We start from the raw sequence: 19,191 nt of genomic DNA on the forward strand, positions 1-19,191 counted from the left end.
TAGAGAGTACAATCAAATTCTAAGGACCCCAAAGTCTGAGACAACAAGTTGGCTGCTCTGTGACTTAATAGCAGCTAAGCTAATAACAGCCTAAATTCAGTCACTACCTGAACAGATTGCCTATGACATCCATGCCATTTACTGCCCAATGATATTAACTTTTCACTGTTATCTAAATAAACTGATCTTATGTTTGACATCACAGATCTACAAATGCTTTCTTGGGAATTGGCCCATTGAATAGACCTAAGTAAGATTCTGAATCGATTTGCTTAGGATCACACCATTAAAAAAAAATCCTGATGTTAACGAAACTTGATAACATTTTGATAATTTTTTTCCTGATCAAAAAGTACAATCATTTTAATTTCACTGAAGTATTCCTCCAAAAGCACAAATGGTCACAAGTACACAGGAACATACTGGTTCAAGTGGAACTGTGGCAAAAGACTGTAGCCAGTCCTTATTACTACAGTTGATATCTGGTGAACATCATTGGATTGTATCCAAAAGGTCTCCAAGAAACATACACCATTTCCTTCAGTGTTTCCTAAGGATTGTTTTCCAAACTCTGCCATCTTTGTCTCTTTCCACTGTTCCAGTTGGATCCTTGAAACATTTTGGCAGACAGAAGAATTTCTACCCTTGCAACATGGTTTTCTTGCCTCCCTGCTCTAGCTGCAAGCAGCCTTCCAAACGGAAAAGCATTTCAGGGATGGGATTTTGCAGCAGGAGAAGGAATCATTCTCCGTGGATAGAAATCCATTCTTTTAAATCCACTGCAGAGTTGAACTATTCAAGGATTGCAGGAATTTTGTTTTTACTCTGATTGCTGTGATGTGAATGCTAAAGAATGGCTGCAGCTTGGAAGACCTCAGTGCCTTTTCACCATAATATCCAAGAAGAATGACAAATTATATTAAAACACCTTGGAAGAAATTATGAACCTGCAGGCTGATTTAATACATTGATTATAACATTGTTTCACATTGAATCCAAAGATGCCATTCTGCTGGTGTACCAACACTTCTATTTGTAGGTTTGGGGAAGACAATTTTAGTTGTTTCTCCTTTACCACCAGAATCCCCTCCCTGCACTGTTCCTGAGGGAACCCCCCCCCCCCCCCGGAACAAAATTTGGGGGCATAGTGAGTTGCAACAGGATGAGGGAAAGCAGGAAGGTCCCACTCTGCCACTGTCATTTATTCCAATCTAACCCTTGATTTATTCTCCATGCTGATGATAGCAATGACTTTGAAATTAAAATCAGGAACAGCACCCATTTTAAGTAGTTTAGGAACAACACCCACATTAAGCAGTTTATGGGGACCGTCTGTTAGACACTATGCAGTCAGCAGTTACTGAGGAATCAAAAAAAAAGATTATGAAGCAATCCCTCTTAGAACAATCACAAATTATTTCATTTTTAGGGGATCCTAGTTTATTCACTGTGTTGTTTGATACATGTGAGAAATGCTTCATCAGCATTGACTGTAGACTTCATTTATATTGTGGACATCATACCCAAACTTGTCTCTGTTTAATAAAATGCTTCACCAAACTCCGCTGACCATCTAGGCTTGTTATTTTCACTACTCCCTCTATTAGACTACGGAACTCACTGAAATCGTCGGTGGAGGGGGGGGCGGAATGAGGTTGCAGGATTTCATACCCACAGAAAAACATCCTAGTTGCATAGTTATCAAACCACCAAAGCACCAGACGTGTCTAGTGTGGAAATTTCTAAAGGGGGGTGAGTTGTTCAGCATAAAAAAACCTGTAGATAATTTTCAGATATCTTTTAAAAACAATACCCTGCAATAAAAAGAATTTGCCTTGTTGTCAGTTGCAAGTCCCCCCCCCCAAAAAAAAACGACTTTTCAGCCAGGGTCACTATTGCCAAGAAATTTGACTGTTTTTTTCTATAATGCAGTCCACAAAAGTAGATTGTAGCCATTAACTGTAAGACAAAAGATTTCTTGCATCCCAAAGGAAAGCTGATACATTGTAAATAAAAAAGAACCTTATCTACATATGGAATTCATAAGCTTTAGAAATGCACTTCAGTAATTTATGGATTAAATTAATTTAATTCCCATTGGATGCATTCATTACTTTCACGACCTATTCTGAAAATGAATTCTTCAGTTATGGCTTATTAAAAGAGATTTTTTTTTAAAAAAAGTAATTGTAATTTGCCAATGAGGACCTATGTTGCAGAACATAATAAGATTTACAGGTAATTATTGCACACTAATATGCATCTGATGATGAATACCAACTGAGATTAGTTATTTCAGTAGCATAAGGAGAAAAAAGAGTAATTATTTTGAAAGTAAAGGAAACTTGCTCTACAGTAAAATTATTGGCGGAAATGATGCAAATAGTTTTAGACAATAAGAGTTCAAACTGTACTAAATTCAAATGAAATGAAATATGAGAATGAACTTCCAAAAAACATGAGTATACAAACAATTGTGTAGTTTCTTCTATACTACTAATGCTTATATGCACAAGATAGCACACACTATATTAAATCTTGTACTTAGTGGAATTGGAAGTGACTGAATCTGGATTTTATAAAAATAAAACCCTGCAATCCTGAGGGCACTTTCTCTCAAAATGGAAGATCAGTAAATTTTGTAATAGATTTCCCCAAGCAGTTATTACCCCAAACATACTATGGTCGACTAAAGTTAGCGTTGAGGCATACTAAAACTAATGGCTGTACAGACCTGTAATGGATTCATTGACCTTCAGAGCTACCTCATCATAATAAAATTCTTGCAACTACAGAAGAACCAATGATCCAATGGGCTATTTAAAGCATATCAATATAAGTGATTTCTTCCCAGCCTCACCTGAGTCTTTTATTCTTTAAGCTAAACAAATACATACTAAGCCTTTAGCTTGTCTTCAGATGGCATGCTTGTGAATTGTTTATCATATCTGCTTCTCTCCATTTAGCCCATGTCCACTGTGACAAGTTGTGGCTTTGTTTGTATTCCCAGACTGTTGGGAGTTTCCAGAACACCACCTATACACTCTGGACCTGTTTGTATGTTGCAACATTGTATTGTTTATTGGTTATACTATTATGTTATATGTTTACAATTATCAGTTATTATAGCACGGTTATTCAAATGTTTTATAGACTGTTCCATGTATTGTTCTTATGTTATTATGTAAACCGCCCCGAGCCCCCGAGGAGGGCGGTATATAAATATAAAAAATAAACAAACAAACAAACAAATAAGTATGCTTGATGATGAACAAGTCGATTCTTTCAGCGTTATTCAAACCCATGAGAAGAAGCTCCAGCCTGAAACTTATTGACCATGCTTACGAAGAAATTTATTTCCATATAACATATGACCTATTAAAATGAATGCAACCATTAGAGATATCAAAGATAGGCTGCCCCATGCTTGATAACTCTCCCATTCTCCTAAGCAGAGGGCGCTTCCATACAGGAAGAATGAGTTATGTTTTCCTTAGCGGATCACAAGTTCTATAGATGTATGTTAATAGTTTTCTGTATATTAGGAAGAAGACATGCATTTTAAATACATTTTAAAATATTATCACCAAATAGTTACACTCCCAGACTTAACAAAGGGGAAATTAATATACCCATTGTCACTATGAGCCGAGTAAGTAATTGCTTCTCCTCCCAACCATTACATTACCATATACTGACCTGCATTAACCATTATTTAGGAGTCAGTCACCTGTCTCTTTAGGACCAGTAGTTTTTTAAACAAAGGAAATATCAAAGTAGAAATTATCTTTACCACTGGCTCTTAAATAAAGTTGAAAGAGTCATCTGGGTGGCACTGTCTGGGTCTACGCTCTGCTGTCCGGGTCTGTCCACAGGCAGCCCCAGAATCCACAGGCAGCGGGCTAATCCGGAAGCGGCCAGCAAAGCTGGGCGACTCCGGATTGGGCCGGCCCCTAGAGCGCCCGCCTCCCTAGTGGCCCAATCCGGAAGCACCTAATCCACAGGCAGCCACAGGCAGTGGGTCAATCCAGAGGCACCCAGCTTAGCACCCGCCTCCCCCAGCCATGTGGTGCCACTCACCAAGCCTCACCGCCACACATCTCCTAGCCACCGAGGGCTCTGCTTGGCCGACTCGCCTCCTTCCAGGGTGGTGGTGGTCTAATATGCTACTCACACACCAGGTCCACAGTCAACATTAAGCTCATTTGTTCCTCTGAAGTGCATAGGGTTGAAAGGTCCCTCCTGACCACCAGCAGGGGAAGAGGGGGGGTTAGTGGTGTCAAATCCAAGTTGAAAAACTCCTGGACCCATGATGCACGGGGCTAGAAATCTGGGATGGTGGCAGCAGAGCAGCCCCGATTATGTACCCTGCTCCCTCCATCCCAGCCCTGGCCCAGCGCAGAACCACAGAAGACCCACGACAAGGGAATGCGGAATCTTCCACATTCCCTAGGATGCTGTGGGGGCCAGCAGGGGCTGGGTTAGGCCAGCCCTGTGCATAAGCAGAAGAGCCAGGCCTCTCAGCCCAGCCCTTTCCTCAATGTACAGTGTCCCTGGAGGGACACTGCACACCCCTGTTGGCTCCATGTAGCCGCAGAGCTGACTGGGGAGTCCCTCCACCACCACCTTGGTGGGAGAGCAATGTGCCGCTCCCTGCCATTTTGTGCTGGGGGCTGCATTTCCCCCACTCCCCCACACTCACCTCCTCACTGTTGCTGCCTCCAGGCAGCATGTTGGGCTTTCCAGCCCCGGCACTGAGCACATGCGCGAGCCTGCGCTATGCCAATGTAGCCCACATACTCTGGGGGATTCCTCTCCCGTGAGTCCACGGGAAGCGCCAGGACATCTTGCTACAGCACAATGCCCGGAAGCAGCCCGGCATGGTTGCTGCCGTGTGTAAAGCATCCTGGAAATTTGAGAATGGAGCCTAGAGAGAAAAGGATCTCACTAAAGTACAAGGTCATAAAGTGCATCCTCCAAAACAGGGGAACTGTTTCCTCCAGGGGAACTGATGAGTCTGGAGATGAGCTGAAATTCTGCGGATTCTCTGACCCAACCTGGAGGCTGACATCCCTAGAAGCACATAACTCTAGAACGTATCTATCACCCTGAAAGGTGACATCCCTGAGGAGAGCAGGATATGTTGTAAGCCCTTAAAAACACCTGATGAACTATTCTATCAAAGAGAAACATGGAACAACAATACAGGTATTTGTATCATTTAAAGCTTTCCCTCTTGGCTCACCAAACTGATGACTAATGTATAAGCAGAAAAATAATGAACAATAAATCCTTTCAGATAACAGTAGTTAAAAAAGGTTTGGAATGTAGGCTTAGGAATCAATCTTGAATTTGATTCCTTTGTGACTATGATTTAAATAATATTTGGCATGTCATTGAACTACTTTGTATTACTATACACTACCAGAGTCTTCTCCTCTTTGTTTCCTATATTTTACATATTATTTTACTTATTTTTATCACTCTCTCTCTCCTGCTCATACAAACATTCAAATAGAGTATATATTTCAGTTTTGAAAAGTAATTAAAGGAAAGACTAAATAAAATTGGCATAACAGACATACCAACAGATTCTTGAACATATTTGGAATGAAAACTTTTATAAAGTATTGAATATCCCGATTCCTATGAACAACATCCTGAAAAAATAGCCTAAAATGATGGTTGCTAGCTACAGGAGACGCAGACACGACAGAAAGTTTCCATCATGCAGGGAGGTGGGGGGGGGTAGGTTATTTGTGCTGGAAGGTAGGATTGCCTGGGAACACAATCCCACTTTTCTGCAAACCCCCCCCCCAAAAAAAAACCCTGTTCCACCACACAGCACCATGAAGCGCCATGATGCTGTCCAGAGCATTTTTTGCCTCCTGTTGGCCTCCATAGGGTGGGGAGGACTCTTCGTATCCAGACTGGCCTACTGAGGGACAGGTCCCATTGCCCCCCCCCCTCCACCAGTGCCAAAAGGGAACACAGAAGAATCCATATTCCCTTAACACGGGGCTTTTGGGGCCTGATATGCACCAGGCTCGGGAGGTGACAGCCTGGCGGCAATGTCATAGGCCCATTATGCACAGAGTGGAAGGTCCACATTCGGGGTGGAATGGCGGCGCCTAAAATCACCAATTATGCACGCTGCAGGCGGCAACCGGGCGCAGAGTCAATGTATGCCGCCGAAAAAGCTGCATTAGCGAGATGCAGAAGAAAGTGGAGCTTCCTGGTACCAGGGCGCAACCAAAAGCGGCTCCGGAGTAGCCGTGTGCATAATCGGATACTCTGGGTTTGCCGCCATTTCGTTCCATCCCGTGCGTAAGCGGTTTGCTTTGCTTCTTCCTCCTCCGCGTTCTCCATGCCGCCGTTTCAGCGGCCATGCATAATAAGTCATATGGACAGAGAGATTAGCCCTGGGTCCATACTGATACCACTCCAGCCTTTTCTGCCCATGCAGAATTGGCCAGAGTGTCTGTAGTGTGGAGGGGAGAAGACGGGTAATTAGCTGCGTGAGCAGTGCTCCCATAGTTTGTTTTTCCCATCAGAAGTAAGGTAGTTTCCTATCCATCAAACTCCACTTCATTTGATGTCATAATCCCAATCTAATTACCCAGAGGTGCTTTTTAAAATTACATTATACCTTGGGAAATGTGATCATGAATCCCCAGAGTAATATGTAGTTTTATCTTTAAACTCAACTAAATTTAAGAATGCATTCCCATGCATCTAAATATTCTACACCACCCTCGTTATCAGGAAGGTAGTCTGTGAAAGTACGGTATAAAAGCAGAGGTTGTGTGAATGCTCCGTAAGTGACTGACCACGAAGACTTTGCTTATATTTGCTTTTTTGCTGTTGCAATAAGCTGATTGTTTCTATCTTGAACTTCCTGATATAGAATAAAATGGAATTATTGTTAAATATCAGAGACAGACAGGTCACCAAGAAAGTGAACTCTTTTTTTTTTTAAAGGCCATAAAAATTATTTTAAAAATGTTTTTAAAGTAATCTGTAAAGTAAGGTTGCTCTTAACATAGAAGAAGAAGAAGAAGAGTTGGTTCTTATATGCCGCTTTTTCCTACCCGAAGGAGGCTCAAAGCGGCTTACATATGCCTTCCCATTCCTCTCCCCACAACAGACACCCTGTGGGGTGGGTGAGGCTGCGAGAGCCCTGATATTACAGCTCAGTCAGAACAGTTTTATCAGTGCTGTGGCGAGCACAGCCCATGCAGCGCAGAATCAAACCTGGAATGCCAGATTAGAAGTCCGCACTCCTAACCACTACACCAAACTGGCTCTCATAGTTGAGCATTGTTATTCTGTTTTTTGGGTTTTTTTAATGTCATGAAAATATGCCTAGTTCCATTTTTGTGTTTTTTTGGGGATAATTAAACAAAGCAAAACACTTGTCTCCCTCTTTCTCATCCTCACTCTCAAACACACAACATAATCATCCATTCTTTTTTTTTGTTTCAGAATTCCAAGCTGGCTGAGTATTGTTTATATGTGAATTTAATTACAAGCATGATTTTTTTCCTTAAGTAATTCAGCTCAAGACAAGATGTTATACCAAGTGCATGGAAAGATCAAGCTCAATGTACAAAGCAGAACCAAATAAACTTTCAGCACACCAGTCCTACAACAAGAACAAAGGACATTTCAATACAAAAAGAGCCGGGAAAGCGAGAAAAAGGAGAACATAAGTAAATTAGAAGCTGACCTCATTTACTGCTACATAGTACTGCTGCTGCTGGAACTGGGGAGAGTTATCATTTCTGTCCCTCACCACAATCCGAACTTCATGGTAGATAATAGTACCTACTTTTCTGTTGATGCACTGGACTTGGACCACAATAGACTGAATGGACATTGGTGGCTGGAAGGAGGGAAAGGGATAAAAAAACACAATTACTTTGAAGCAGCATCTCGATGTGCAAAGCATACTTTTCACTTAAGGTCATTTGACATACGGATGGTTACACTTGTAATCTGGCTACACCAGCCGCTCAAGGACTAGCAAAGCAGTTCCAAGAGCTGCAATGCTTCTGTCGGAAAAGTAAAAAAATTATTCTGCATCAGGATCACATGTAGCCGTCCATCGCTTATCATGCACATTTCATGAATGGAATAAAATTTTGACAAAACTATTTTTACATGCTTTTGGAAGATCTTGTGACTCGTCATTTAAACAACACAAGCTTACAATGAACACTATTTGAAAACTCAGGATTAAGTACATTGCTGCATTAAAGCAGCACATAACATTAGAAGCCAAATGGTCACCTGAATTTCAGTTTCCATGTGAGCCACATGGGAGCGTAGTTCAGAATAACTTTCATATGTATACAAACAAGTACACACATATCTATGTAATGTATAAATACAGAATGTAATTTACCCATGACCAGGAACATGAACACAGATTCTGGCTATATTGCTTACAAGCATCAGCCTCCAAAATCCCTGGATTCTCACACTTATTTCATGCATACTTTCCCTTGTATGTAGCTATACTGAAGTTTTTAGGTTCTAAATAAACCATAGCTTGTCCTGGTGCTATTCAAATAGGCAGTTTCCTAATCAGTCATTAGAATTAGCTGTAAGGAGAAAGAGTGAGGGGGGGGGGGGGACTGGGATTCTCCACCTATTTGTATAGGGATTTTTTTTCCTTAAGGGAACCCTCAAATAAACTTGGCAGATGTTCAAACCAAACTATCTGGCCCCAGAACACCAAGCCCCAGTGATCCATGTGACGGTCACCTCTAGACTGGACTTCTGTAACTCGTTCCACATAGGAATGCCCTTAGCCTTGATCTGGAAACTACAGCTGGTCCAAAATGCAGTGGTCAAGGTCCTCACAGCAACACCACGGAGGGCCCACATTTGGCCCATCTTCTATCAACTACAGTGGTTGCCAATTGAATTCCAGATTAGGCTAAAGTTTCTGGCAATTACCTCTAAGGTCATACACGGTCAGAGCCCAGTGTACCTGAGGGACCGCCTCCCTGCCTATGCCCCTCAAAGACATTTCAATACAAAAAGAGCCATCACCACAAACCGGCTAATGATCCCTGGCCCTAAAGAAGCCCTCCTGGTCTTAACCAGGGCCAGAGCCTTCCCTGTCCTGGCTTCCACCTGGTGGAACAAGCTCCCAGAGGAGATCAGGGCCCTGGCGGAGCTAAAACAGTTCTGCAGGGCTTGCAAAAGCGAGCTCTTCCACCAGGCATCTGGTTGAGGCCAAGCAAAACCAGGAATATTTACAGGGACCCTGCACCCTCCCTCCCAGAAATCCACTCATGTGTTCCACCCCTGGACATGTTTGCAGTGTTATAGTTACCTTTGTTACAGTTAATATTATTATTGTTGTGGTTATCTAGACGTTATGGAAAAACGAAGTTCCTTGTATTATTCTATGTTCTATATAAAACGCTGTGAGCCTCAGTGGAGGGTGGTATATAAATATAAAATAAAAAATAAAAGCTTTTTATTAAAAAGTGAAGGTATAAAGCAAAATGCAAAAAATAAACATACACAAAAAGCTGCTTAAGAGGGGGAAAAACAGGGAGGAGAGGAGGGAGAGAGAACATAGGGAAGTGTGATAATCACCAGCAATGGCCCACAGATGCAGCAAAATGGCCTGCATTTCGTGAGAGGAGACAGGGGCTTTTCGCACGCCTTCAAAATCGCACAATGGTTGCCAATTGAAAACGCTACTGATTTGCCATTATGCACAACGTCATTGACAATCTGCCACACACCTGAAACCGATCCGCAAAAAGCGCTTCCTTGTAGCGCTTTCAGGGAAATCCCCAAAAGTGGATTCACCCTCCGGAAAGCGCTACACTCCTGCAACCAATCTGCAACACTAGTGGGAAAGTTCTGTGCGTTACCATTGTTGTGGTTTCTACAAAGTCCCTCCCCCTGGCTCTCTCCTCTGATCTTCCGGCGAAGCGATCGCCATTTTTTTTTCTCCGAGCGAGCGGAGTTCAACCCACCAGTGAGCCTGTTTAGAGGCTTCCCCGGCTTCAGTCCCTCCCCAGAGCTGTTTGGTCCCTAAGCACAAACAACATAGAAGCCCGTTTGCTGATTTTCCCTTTATTTTTTACACTGTTTTCGGCCGAAAATCGGGCCCGTGAGGGGGGGGGATTTTTTTTTCACTCGGGGGGAGCGTGGCAATGATGAAACGACAGCTCAAACACACCTGCCAGCTGGATGGCCCTCTCCGTTGCAACGAATCAACACAGATTCGTTGCAATGGGTGTGTTTAAAAAAAAAACCTTTCTTAAAGGGAAAGGGGCTGTTTGGGAGCATGCTAACGGCTGTCCATTGGCTGCTTGACAGCCAGGGGCGGGACGAGCTCGGCAATAGCGCTTCCTGGCTAGCGATTTTTGCTGAGACCGGAAGCTTGTGGGAAACGATGGAAACGCAACTGGATTCCACTACAAAGTCAGGTATGCATAATGACGAATTCCACTATTTTAAATGGCGATTTTTCGTTCAGCAAACAATTTGCTACAAGGATCCCGGTGCGGAAAGCCCCACAGAGTCCAGCTAAGTGGGGGAGTATGTAGCATATCCAAAGCATAGTCACGTACACACTGCTAGGAAGCAGAGTGCTTCTGATACAGAGCAAAACGTGCCCTTTGGCAGGTATGACACATCTCCCAGAAAAAAGAAAAAAAAACTTAATGAGCTTTCCTGAGATGGACAACTTTGAAAGCTCTGATGACTTTACAAATACCTAGCAGGTAATGCATTGTTGTTTAATTGTCAATTAAGATAAGTGAGTGGAGAGGAAGTAACGTTGCACTTGATGTAATTACTCCAAGGGTGAGTCAATTGGGAGACCAATGGTCCTAAATTATGCAACTCTCTGGGGTGTGGAGGTGACTGTAGTCACTCTTATGCTAATATCCAGGATAGTTTCTGACTGGTATCCATTTTGTGTCTCCTAAAGCTAGGCTGTGTCTTGCACATTATTTCTGAGATATTTTAAGAATGGTGTTTATTGTTTGTTTAGTTATAAACTGCTCCTCAACGAAAGGTGGGGTCTGACTGCTAGCAATCTCACTGCCATGAAGGAATATGACTATGACTTTGTTTACTTAAATGGAGAGACAAATAGGATAGAGGTCCCAAGAAAGAAAGAGAGAAGAGGAGAAGGGAACAAGAAGGGCAGGGAAGGAGAAAGAGGAATAGACTCTTTGACTACAATAAAAAAGCCAGATTAAAAACCAAAACCCTTTTTCCTTTCCTGAATCTAAGATGCTTTCCCATGAACCAGGAGAGGTTCCCTATCTGCAAGATGAAATTAAATGCAACACAAAACAATTGAATAGTAAAATGAATTAACTCAAGTAATTTGGCTAAATAACAAGGCATAGGAACGAACTAATAAAGCAGGTGAATGGAACATTTTAAAATGACTCTCTGCTTCTGTGACCCTGCTCATGTCCAAATTGTATTATCCTCTAATCTCAAGGGGCACAATCTAGTGGAGGTTCTGACTGATGGCATTCACAATCCAATATAGGTTCTGGGCATGGAGAGAGAGGGCCATTTCTCACACTATTCTCTATTGATCTATTGGCTTTCTGCTTCCTGCTGCAATTTGGGCAATGTAGGTGCCTCCCTTTGGCAAAAAACAACAATAAAAAAGCCTAAATCTAGGCAGGGTGTGAACAGGAAGTGCTGGTGTCTAGTGAGTACAGTGCTAACTGGCTGAGCAAGGATGGGCCATAGTCCACTATCTTCTGGGGTGGCTTCTTCAGCATGAATGGCTGTCTGATTCTTCCAAATACAAACTTTTGTGGAGTTTTTCTGGTGTCCTTCAGCATGGGTAACCCAGGTGGGGTCTAACCTATTCTGAATTAGGGCAGTTGCATGGAGCCATTTATCCATGTAGGATACAGGCTTATCATCTGAAGGTTTGTGGTTATTGTCTAGCCAAACAGGAAGCTAAACTGTGGCTGCTTTTGCAATCTAATCTGTATAAGCATATGGTGAGGGGGGCAGTCGAATGCCTCAAACTCTGTGGCTTAAATACAGTGAGGGCGAGTTATGTCTTTAAGGTTGTTAGAGTCAATTATACAGGTTGTTCCATAGTCTTTCTTGGAGGTGCGAGTAAAACTGAAGGAAGAATTGCTGCGGAACTAGCACACAAAATCTTGTAGCTATGCTTCTGCTAAGGATGCTCCCCATACAGAAATACTTCAACAGAAATACTTCACTCTTGTGATTCTACAGTCTCATGACTGTGGGAGGTGAGGGATTCTATGTGTTCTCTCTTGAAGTCTACCACATGATTAGCAAGAGATAAGTTTCAATGTGCAATGCCAGATTATTTACTTGTTCTGAATTTTCCCAAGAGGATGTTCTTAAAGGGAGTGTGTGAGGTCTGAACTAGCACCTCCCATAATAAATTCCCAGTGGATGAGACTCCATACAAGGACTAAGCAGACTTTCTCACAGCTGCTGAATTTTGTTCACAGGGCTTCAGTTTCTGGAAGTGTGGGGTATGATTCTTTGGGAACTGAACTGCTACTGGGTGAGTGCAGCTCCTATGCTTTGCTCTGAGACACTATAGAAGGGATTGAAAATATTAGGATATACCAGAGCTAAATATCAAGCAAGACTGTGTTTTAGTTTGGCAAAAGTCATTCTGCTGTTTTGTTACTCAAGGTCAAGGGCCATTTTTTTCCTTAACAGAGCACAGAGTGGGTGGGCTTTGTCAAAAAATGACTCAATGAATAAAAAATGACTCAAAATGACTCAAATAAAGGTGCCTAAGAGGGATCTTAATGACAGAACATCTGTGGGTAATTTTGAAATGACTTTCACTCTCTGGGAGTCAGAAGACTTGCCATGGGCTCCTAATGCAAGACGAAGGTATTTCATCTTGGTTTAAAGCAACAGTACTTTTCTTCTGCTTGCTTTAATTCCTGTGTCCCTAATTAGACTGAGAACTTCCATAATTACACCATGTGTCTTTTCTTTTATGTCAGAATGCATCAACATGTCATCTACAAATGAAAGAACATGGGCTCAAAACTTGGGTTTCTGTCATTCCCATCTACATGAATGTGACAAATACTAGGGCTCAAGCAAAAACCGTGTCAGATTCTTTTAAAGGCATATTGTTGGCTATGGAAACGAAAGGCAAATTTATACCAGCAAGACTCATTCAAATATATGGAATGGAATGCACTGGCTAAATCTATTTCACTATAGTATTTTCCTGCAGCCATGGCTGGAAGGATATACGTGGCTGGCTAACAATTTCATTTATCAAGTGGTAGATGAACCCACAAGAGATTCAGCCATACTGGACTTAATACTGACCAATAGGCAAGAGTTGGTGGATGAGGTGGGGACCCTAGGGGGAAGTGACCGTGTCTTCATAGAATTCCTTTTGGGATGGGGAGCCAAGGAAGCTTGTAGCCAAACGCTGATGTTGGATTTTCGTAGGGCAAACTTTAATAAACTCAGGGACATGATGAGTGTCATACCATGGCCGAGAATGCTGGAAGGGAAGGGAGCATGTGAAGGGTGGGTGCTACTCAAACAAGAGCTATTGCATGCTCAATCAATGACTATCCCAGAAAGACAAAAACACTGCAGGAGCTCTAAGAAGCCTATTTGGATGAACAGAGAACTTCAAGAGGAACTAAGAAAGAAAAGGAAAATGTTCAGGAAATGGAGGGAAGGACAGAGTTCTAAAGAAGAGTACCTACAGGTTACTAGGTGCTGTAGATCAATCATCAGAAAGGCCAAAGCTGAGAGTGAGCTAAGATTGGCCAGGGAAGCCCACTGTAACAAGAAAATTTTTTCAGTTATGTGGGGAGCAAAGGTAAAGTAAAGGAGGCAATAGACCCACTGTTGGGTGCGGATGGACAAACTCTAACGGAGGATGCAGAGAAAGCAGAAAGGCTCAGCGCCTATTTTACATCTGTTTTTTCCCACAGGTCAAAGGATTTAGGCACATTTAGAGATGGCAGTAGCCAAGAGATAGTGTCTGGGTGGCAGGTTGACATGGACAGAGAGGTTGTTGAGAGGCATTTAGCTGCATTGGATGAGTTCAAATCCCCTGGGCCGGATGAAATGCAAACGCTGGCAGGGGCTCATGGGAATTGTAGTCCATGAACATCTGGAGGACCACAGGTTGACTACCCCTGTCAAAAAGCACTGGATAATAACTCTTATATAGATTGTAGACATATGCAACATAGAATCATAGAATCATAGAGTTGGAAGGGGCCATACAGGCCATCTAGTCCAACCCCCTGCTCAACGCAGGATTAACCCTAAGCATCCTAAAGCATCCAAGAAAAGTGTGTATTTTCATATTTTTATATTTCATATTAACATATTTTCAAGGATATATTTTTCATTTAAATCTGGATAATGTTGGCAATAAATTTAATACAGTAAATATGTTTTGCAAATTATTAAACTGTTCAGTGTTTTTAATGTTATAAAGCTTATATATGTGAAATCTGGACAATGGAGAATGCTGACAGAAATAAAATAGATTCATTTCCAATCTGGAAAACCTAGATTCAAACCCAGTAGCACCTCAGAGACCTACATGATTTTGGGGCTATAAACTTTCTAGAGACAAAAGGTCACTTCATCAGATTTGAAATATCGTATCGGAGGAGTGTTTTGTGGATACCATAGACTGCCAAAAAGATTCAGATCAAATCACAGCTGAATTCTTCCCAGAAGCAAAAAAGATCAAACTGAGGCTATTGTACTTCGGTCACAGTATGAGAAGACAGAGACTAAATGTTGGTCTGCTGCAGAAGAGATTTCGGTTCAGTAGCACTTAAGAGACCAACAAGATTTGGAGAATATAACCTTCCAAGAGTCAAAGCTTCCTTTGTCAGATAATAATCAGATTATTAAAAAAGACATGAAAAGACAGTAAAACTAGCAAAAAATGAAGGCTACAGGGAAAAGGGAAGACCCAACATGAGATGGATTGACTCAATAAAGGAAGGCACAGCTTTCAGTTTGCAAGATCTGAAGAAGGCTGTTAATGATTGGTTGTTATGGTGGTCATTAATTGAAAGGGTCACCATTGGTTGAACACATCTTAAAGACATATAACACACAAAGTGTCTAACCTGAAATTCCAATAAGCAGTCATATCTGTTCCAATGGTATGGGACTGTTTCGGTCCAAATACCTATTTCTTTTCTACAAAATATTTAAACTTTTATTTTTCCCACTTCTCAAATTACTAAAACAATTGATTTGATTTAACTGTTCTTATCTAGTACTGCCTTAAAAAATGGTCTTTGGCAATCCAACGGCTTATCATTCTACCAGTTGCCTATCCATACATTACACTTGCATTACTCAATGTTAGCAGGCTTTTTGCATGTTTAAGGACCTTTGTAAACATCCTACCACCAGATGTTTATTAATCCATTGTATTATACAATAAATAATGGTTCCCAAATTGCTGTGTCATTTCTTTTCTGTATGTCTGTTTTTTTTTTCCAAGAAGAAAATAAAATATTATCAAAAATGCTATGGCCACCAAATATTCAAAGGGGGAAAGGGAATATGATTACCTAATTCTATTTAATTCAATCCTGACCAAGTGCCTCTCTCTAAACTTCGGGGAAATGCTTGCCTTCTTATTCTCGAAGAATCTCAAATCACTGAAATCCAACATAAATGTACTTATTCAGGTTTGAAATCAAAACAGAGAACTTCAAATAAATCCATCTTTTTTAAAGCCTTACATAAGGCTCTTTAAAAAGAAGTTTATAAAAGGACCTGGTAGATGGCTATTAACTTCAAAACGTAGGTGCTTCGGGGCTTCACCAGGACAGATATACCCAAGAATGTGTTAGATGCCCTGAAGCCCCACCCCTCCCCACAAATGAAGAAAAAGAATGGCGGTGTGGACGTGTGTGCGTCTGTGTGTGTGTGGGAGCTGCAGGCTTGGCCACTGGGACGAAGTCTTATTGAGCAGGCCTTATTTAGCAGGCCTTCATATTGCCTATGAAGTGCACATTCAAAACATTGCTGCTTTCACAAATATTCAAATGGTATTGAATGAATTGCCAGCTAATTAAGTCACATGAATATACATTTGGATTTGCTACCATATTATCTATCTGTCTGTCTGACTATCTATTATCTATCTACCCAGATAAATCAGTTCAGAGATTTTTACAATAGCATTATGCAGGAAGACTGTTTCTTTTGTGCATTTGAGGGGAAAGAGGACGTGAAACAGAATGGGAGTATTTTTCTAAATGAGGAAGACAATTAATTGCTGTAGAGAAACGAGAACATCTGCCTTAGCACTTAACTTGATAACTGTAGAAACATAATAGGTGAAGAGGCAGCAGCCTGCCTGTGAGGGTAATGTCTGCTCCCTCCAGCTTCCCAATTCAAGACGACAAAGGGGGGGTAAAATCGGCTAGACCAAAATTCCAGCAGCTTATCTTTTGAACTACTAAGCATTTAAAAAAATAAATAAAAGAAAATGTTCTTCAAAAGACGGGCTATTGCTATAGCTACTCCCCACTCCAAAAATAATATTTAAGTGCTGATACAAGTAAATGAATATTCACATACTCTTCATTACATTATTCTTTTAAAAAGGAAAAAAAAATCACTTTGGATATAGCAAGGTTTAAAGACTTAAAGCACAAACAGAACATCTCCCACATGCATGATTTCCAATAAGAAGGGCTGTACCATCTACTCCTCTATGTGTTACTGGAGAGGATATAAGTTGGCTCCTGACCTGCATATCTCTTAGATTTCTGTTTGTGCTTTAAGTCTTAAAACTGTTAGATTTCAGGATTCTTTTTGTAAAAATATATTTTATATTAAACTAGGGGCTAAGCCCATTGCATTCAGGAATACATTGGGCACTAGATTGAGGGATGGGGTAGAAGAACTCTGGAGACGGCCTTTCAGGACCTGGAAAGGCTGCAGGCAGCTGTTAGGGAACTCACTGGTAGGGACAACTCTGTCACAGCATGGATATGCAACCTACAAGCCTCAGAGGGAAGTGGGAGCAGGAGGGGGTAGCCAGAGGTGTGGGACGGAAGGTGATAGGCCAGATAACTTCACTAGTTGTTCAGAAAGTATGTGCATTAACTCTCATTAGAAAACTCTGTTATCTCACTAGAGTTTCAACTCAAAGGGGTTTTTTATCTGAGTTCAATCAGAATCAGACTGCTCTCATACCAGTCTGACTGATCTGTGTTCCCTTCAGTCCACATCCTAATTTTTGCTGGCAAGTCACAGGGGTCATAGCAGCCTACAGCCCTGGTTCTGTCCGCCTAGAGAAGATTTTTAACTCTTCACTCACTGCTGCTGCTGTTTCATCACTTAGTGCTGTTTGTTACAACATGCTTTGTACATTTCTAAATAAATTGGGCCTAATGAATTCATAGCTAGCTACATTGAAATGTATCTCTATATGCTGATCTGCTACAATAGAAGCACAATGCATAGAGGGGTCAGACACAACATTCAGTAATTTGGAAACTTATCCATATACAGATCTGTATGCCTTCTCTCTGTAGCTGCTGTCAGAACAGGCTATACCTTCTGTTGTGATCATGGATCACTGAAGTGAAGGAACAGTCTCTTGCAGGAAATGCCATATTTCAATTAAAAAGATTAAATATATATAATGACAGAATACTATAAAGCGTAACAATAATATTGTTGTTTTCTTAGTCTGAATCTTTACTTTCTGATTCTCATTTATTAGTTATGTAGTTAACTTGAATAAATTCAGCTTCAGGTGAAAGATGGGGAGTGGGTTATCAAACTTACGTCTCTGTCCAGAATTCGCCCAGTACTGTTTAGGTAAAGCCTCTGGTTGATAGGGTCCAAGATAACCCAGTAGTCTACATTGTCCTTTAATGTGAGTTCAATAGTAGGATCAGGTCCTCTTGCTGTACCTTTGATCAACATGTTGTCTACCAAGATAGTACCTGCAATAAAAAACAGGACTTCTTATATAAATCAATAATAATTTTGCTCATATGTCACACAAATGCTGTGTATAGCATTCCCTATGCCCCCCACAGGGCCTTGCGCTCTGCAGGTGAGAATTTACTGGGTGTTCCCATCCCTAGGGAAGCGTACCTAGCCTCAACCAGGGCCAGGGCCTTTTTGGTCCCGGCCCCTACCTGGTGGAATGAGCTCCCGGGTGAGCTACGGGCCCTGCAGGATTTGCCAGCTTTCAGCAGGGCCTATAAAACGGAGCTATTCCTCCAGGTCTATGGTTGAGGCTGGGGTCAGCGAAGTAGAACCATCGCCCCTCCCCTGGGATTGGAAATTACATCATTCTTCTCCACTCTCCCTGTTGCTCTGGTAGTGGGGGGTGGAAATGAGATTATTTTCCATCATGTTGGGATTTTTTTAAAGACTTTAATGGGTATTTTAATGCAGTGGTCCCCAACCTGCGGGCCGCGGCCCGGCGCCGGGCCGCAAAGGCCATGGCGCCGGGCCGCGGCTCCCTCTCCCCGCCCCCCCCCCGCAGTAAAAAACTTCCCAGGCCGCAAGCTTGCAGCCCGGGAAGCTACTTACCGCGGGAGGGCGGGGAGAGGGAATCAGGGCCGGGCCGCGCCCGTGCAGGCCGCGCCCGCTCGGCCCGATCCGCGGGCGCGGCCCGATCCGTGGGTGCGGCCCGCGGGCGCGGCCGGGCGTGGCTTGCGGGTGCGGCCCGCGGGCGCGGCCGGGCGCGGCCGGGCGCGGGTCGCGGGCGCGGCCCGAAGCATGGGCGTGGCCCGCGCGGGCACGGTCCCTGCGGGCGCGACTCAATGCCCTGCCGGTCCCCAGCCTAATAAAGGTTGGGGACCACTGTTTTAATGGGACCAGACTATTGTTACCTGCCACAAACCTTTCAGGGAGTGGTGGGAAATATAATGATAATAATAATAATAATGATAATAATGATAATGATAATGATAATAATAATAATAATGATGATAATGATAATGATAATGATAATGATAATGATAATGATAATAATAATAATAATAATAATAATAATAATAATAATGGCTAGAACTGTTTGAAACAATAAGATTGAAGATTATAATACAAGGTTAGTGAAACAAAACAAAAGAAGATCAACAGTCTCAAGACGAACAGAAGTGTTAAATTAATCAGAGATGTTTCTAACAAGGAAAA

The 19,191-nt window shown here is 42.1% G+C and overlaps 1 protein-coding gene across 9 annotated transcripts in view; it reads right to left on the reverse strand.

Annotated features, from left to right (window-relative positions):
• The window catches only part of PCDH15 (protocadherin related 15), an 886,705-nt gene that overhangs the window by 309,011 nt on the left and 558,503 nt on the right, over positions 1-19,191 (reverse strand). For all 9 annotated transcript variants that reach the window (XM_077350402.1, XM_077350403.1, XM_077350405.1 and 6 more), the window contains 2 exons: positions 17,827-17,987; positions 7,730-7,885 (listed from right to left, as the gene is read on the reverse strand). In XM_077350402.1, coding sequence (XP_077206517.1) covers positions 7,730-7,885; positions 17,827-17,987 — 317 coding nt within the window. The remainder of the gene's footprint in view (positions 1-7,729; positions 7,886-17,826; positions 17,988-19,191) is intronic.

Source organism: Paroedura picta, chromosome 8 (genome assembly GCF_049243985.1).
Source record: "Paroedura picta isolate Pp20150507F chromosome 8, Ppicta_v3.0, whole genome shotgun sequence".
NCBI classification, from domain to species: domain Eukaryota; kingdom Metazoa; phylum Chordata; class Lepidosauria; order Squamata; family Gekkonidae; genus Paroedura; species Paroedura picta.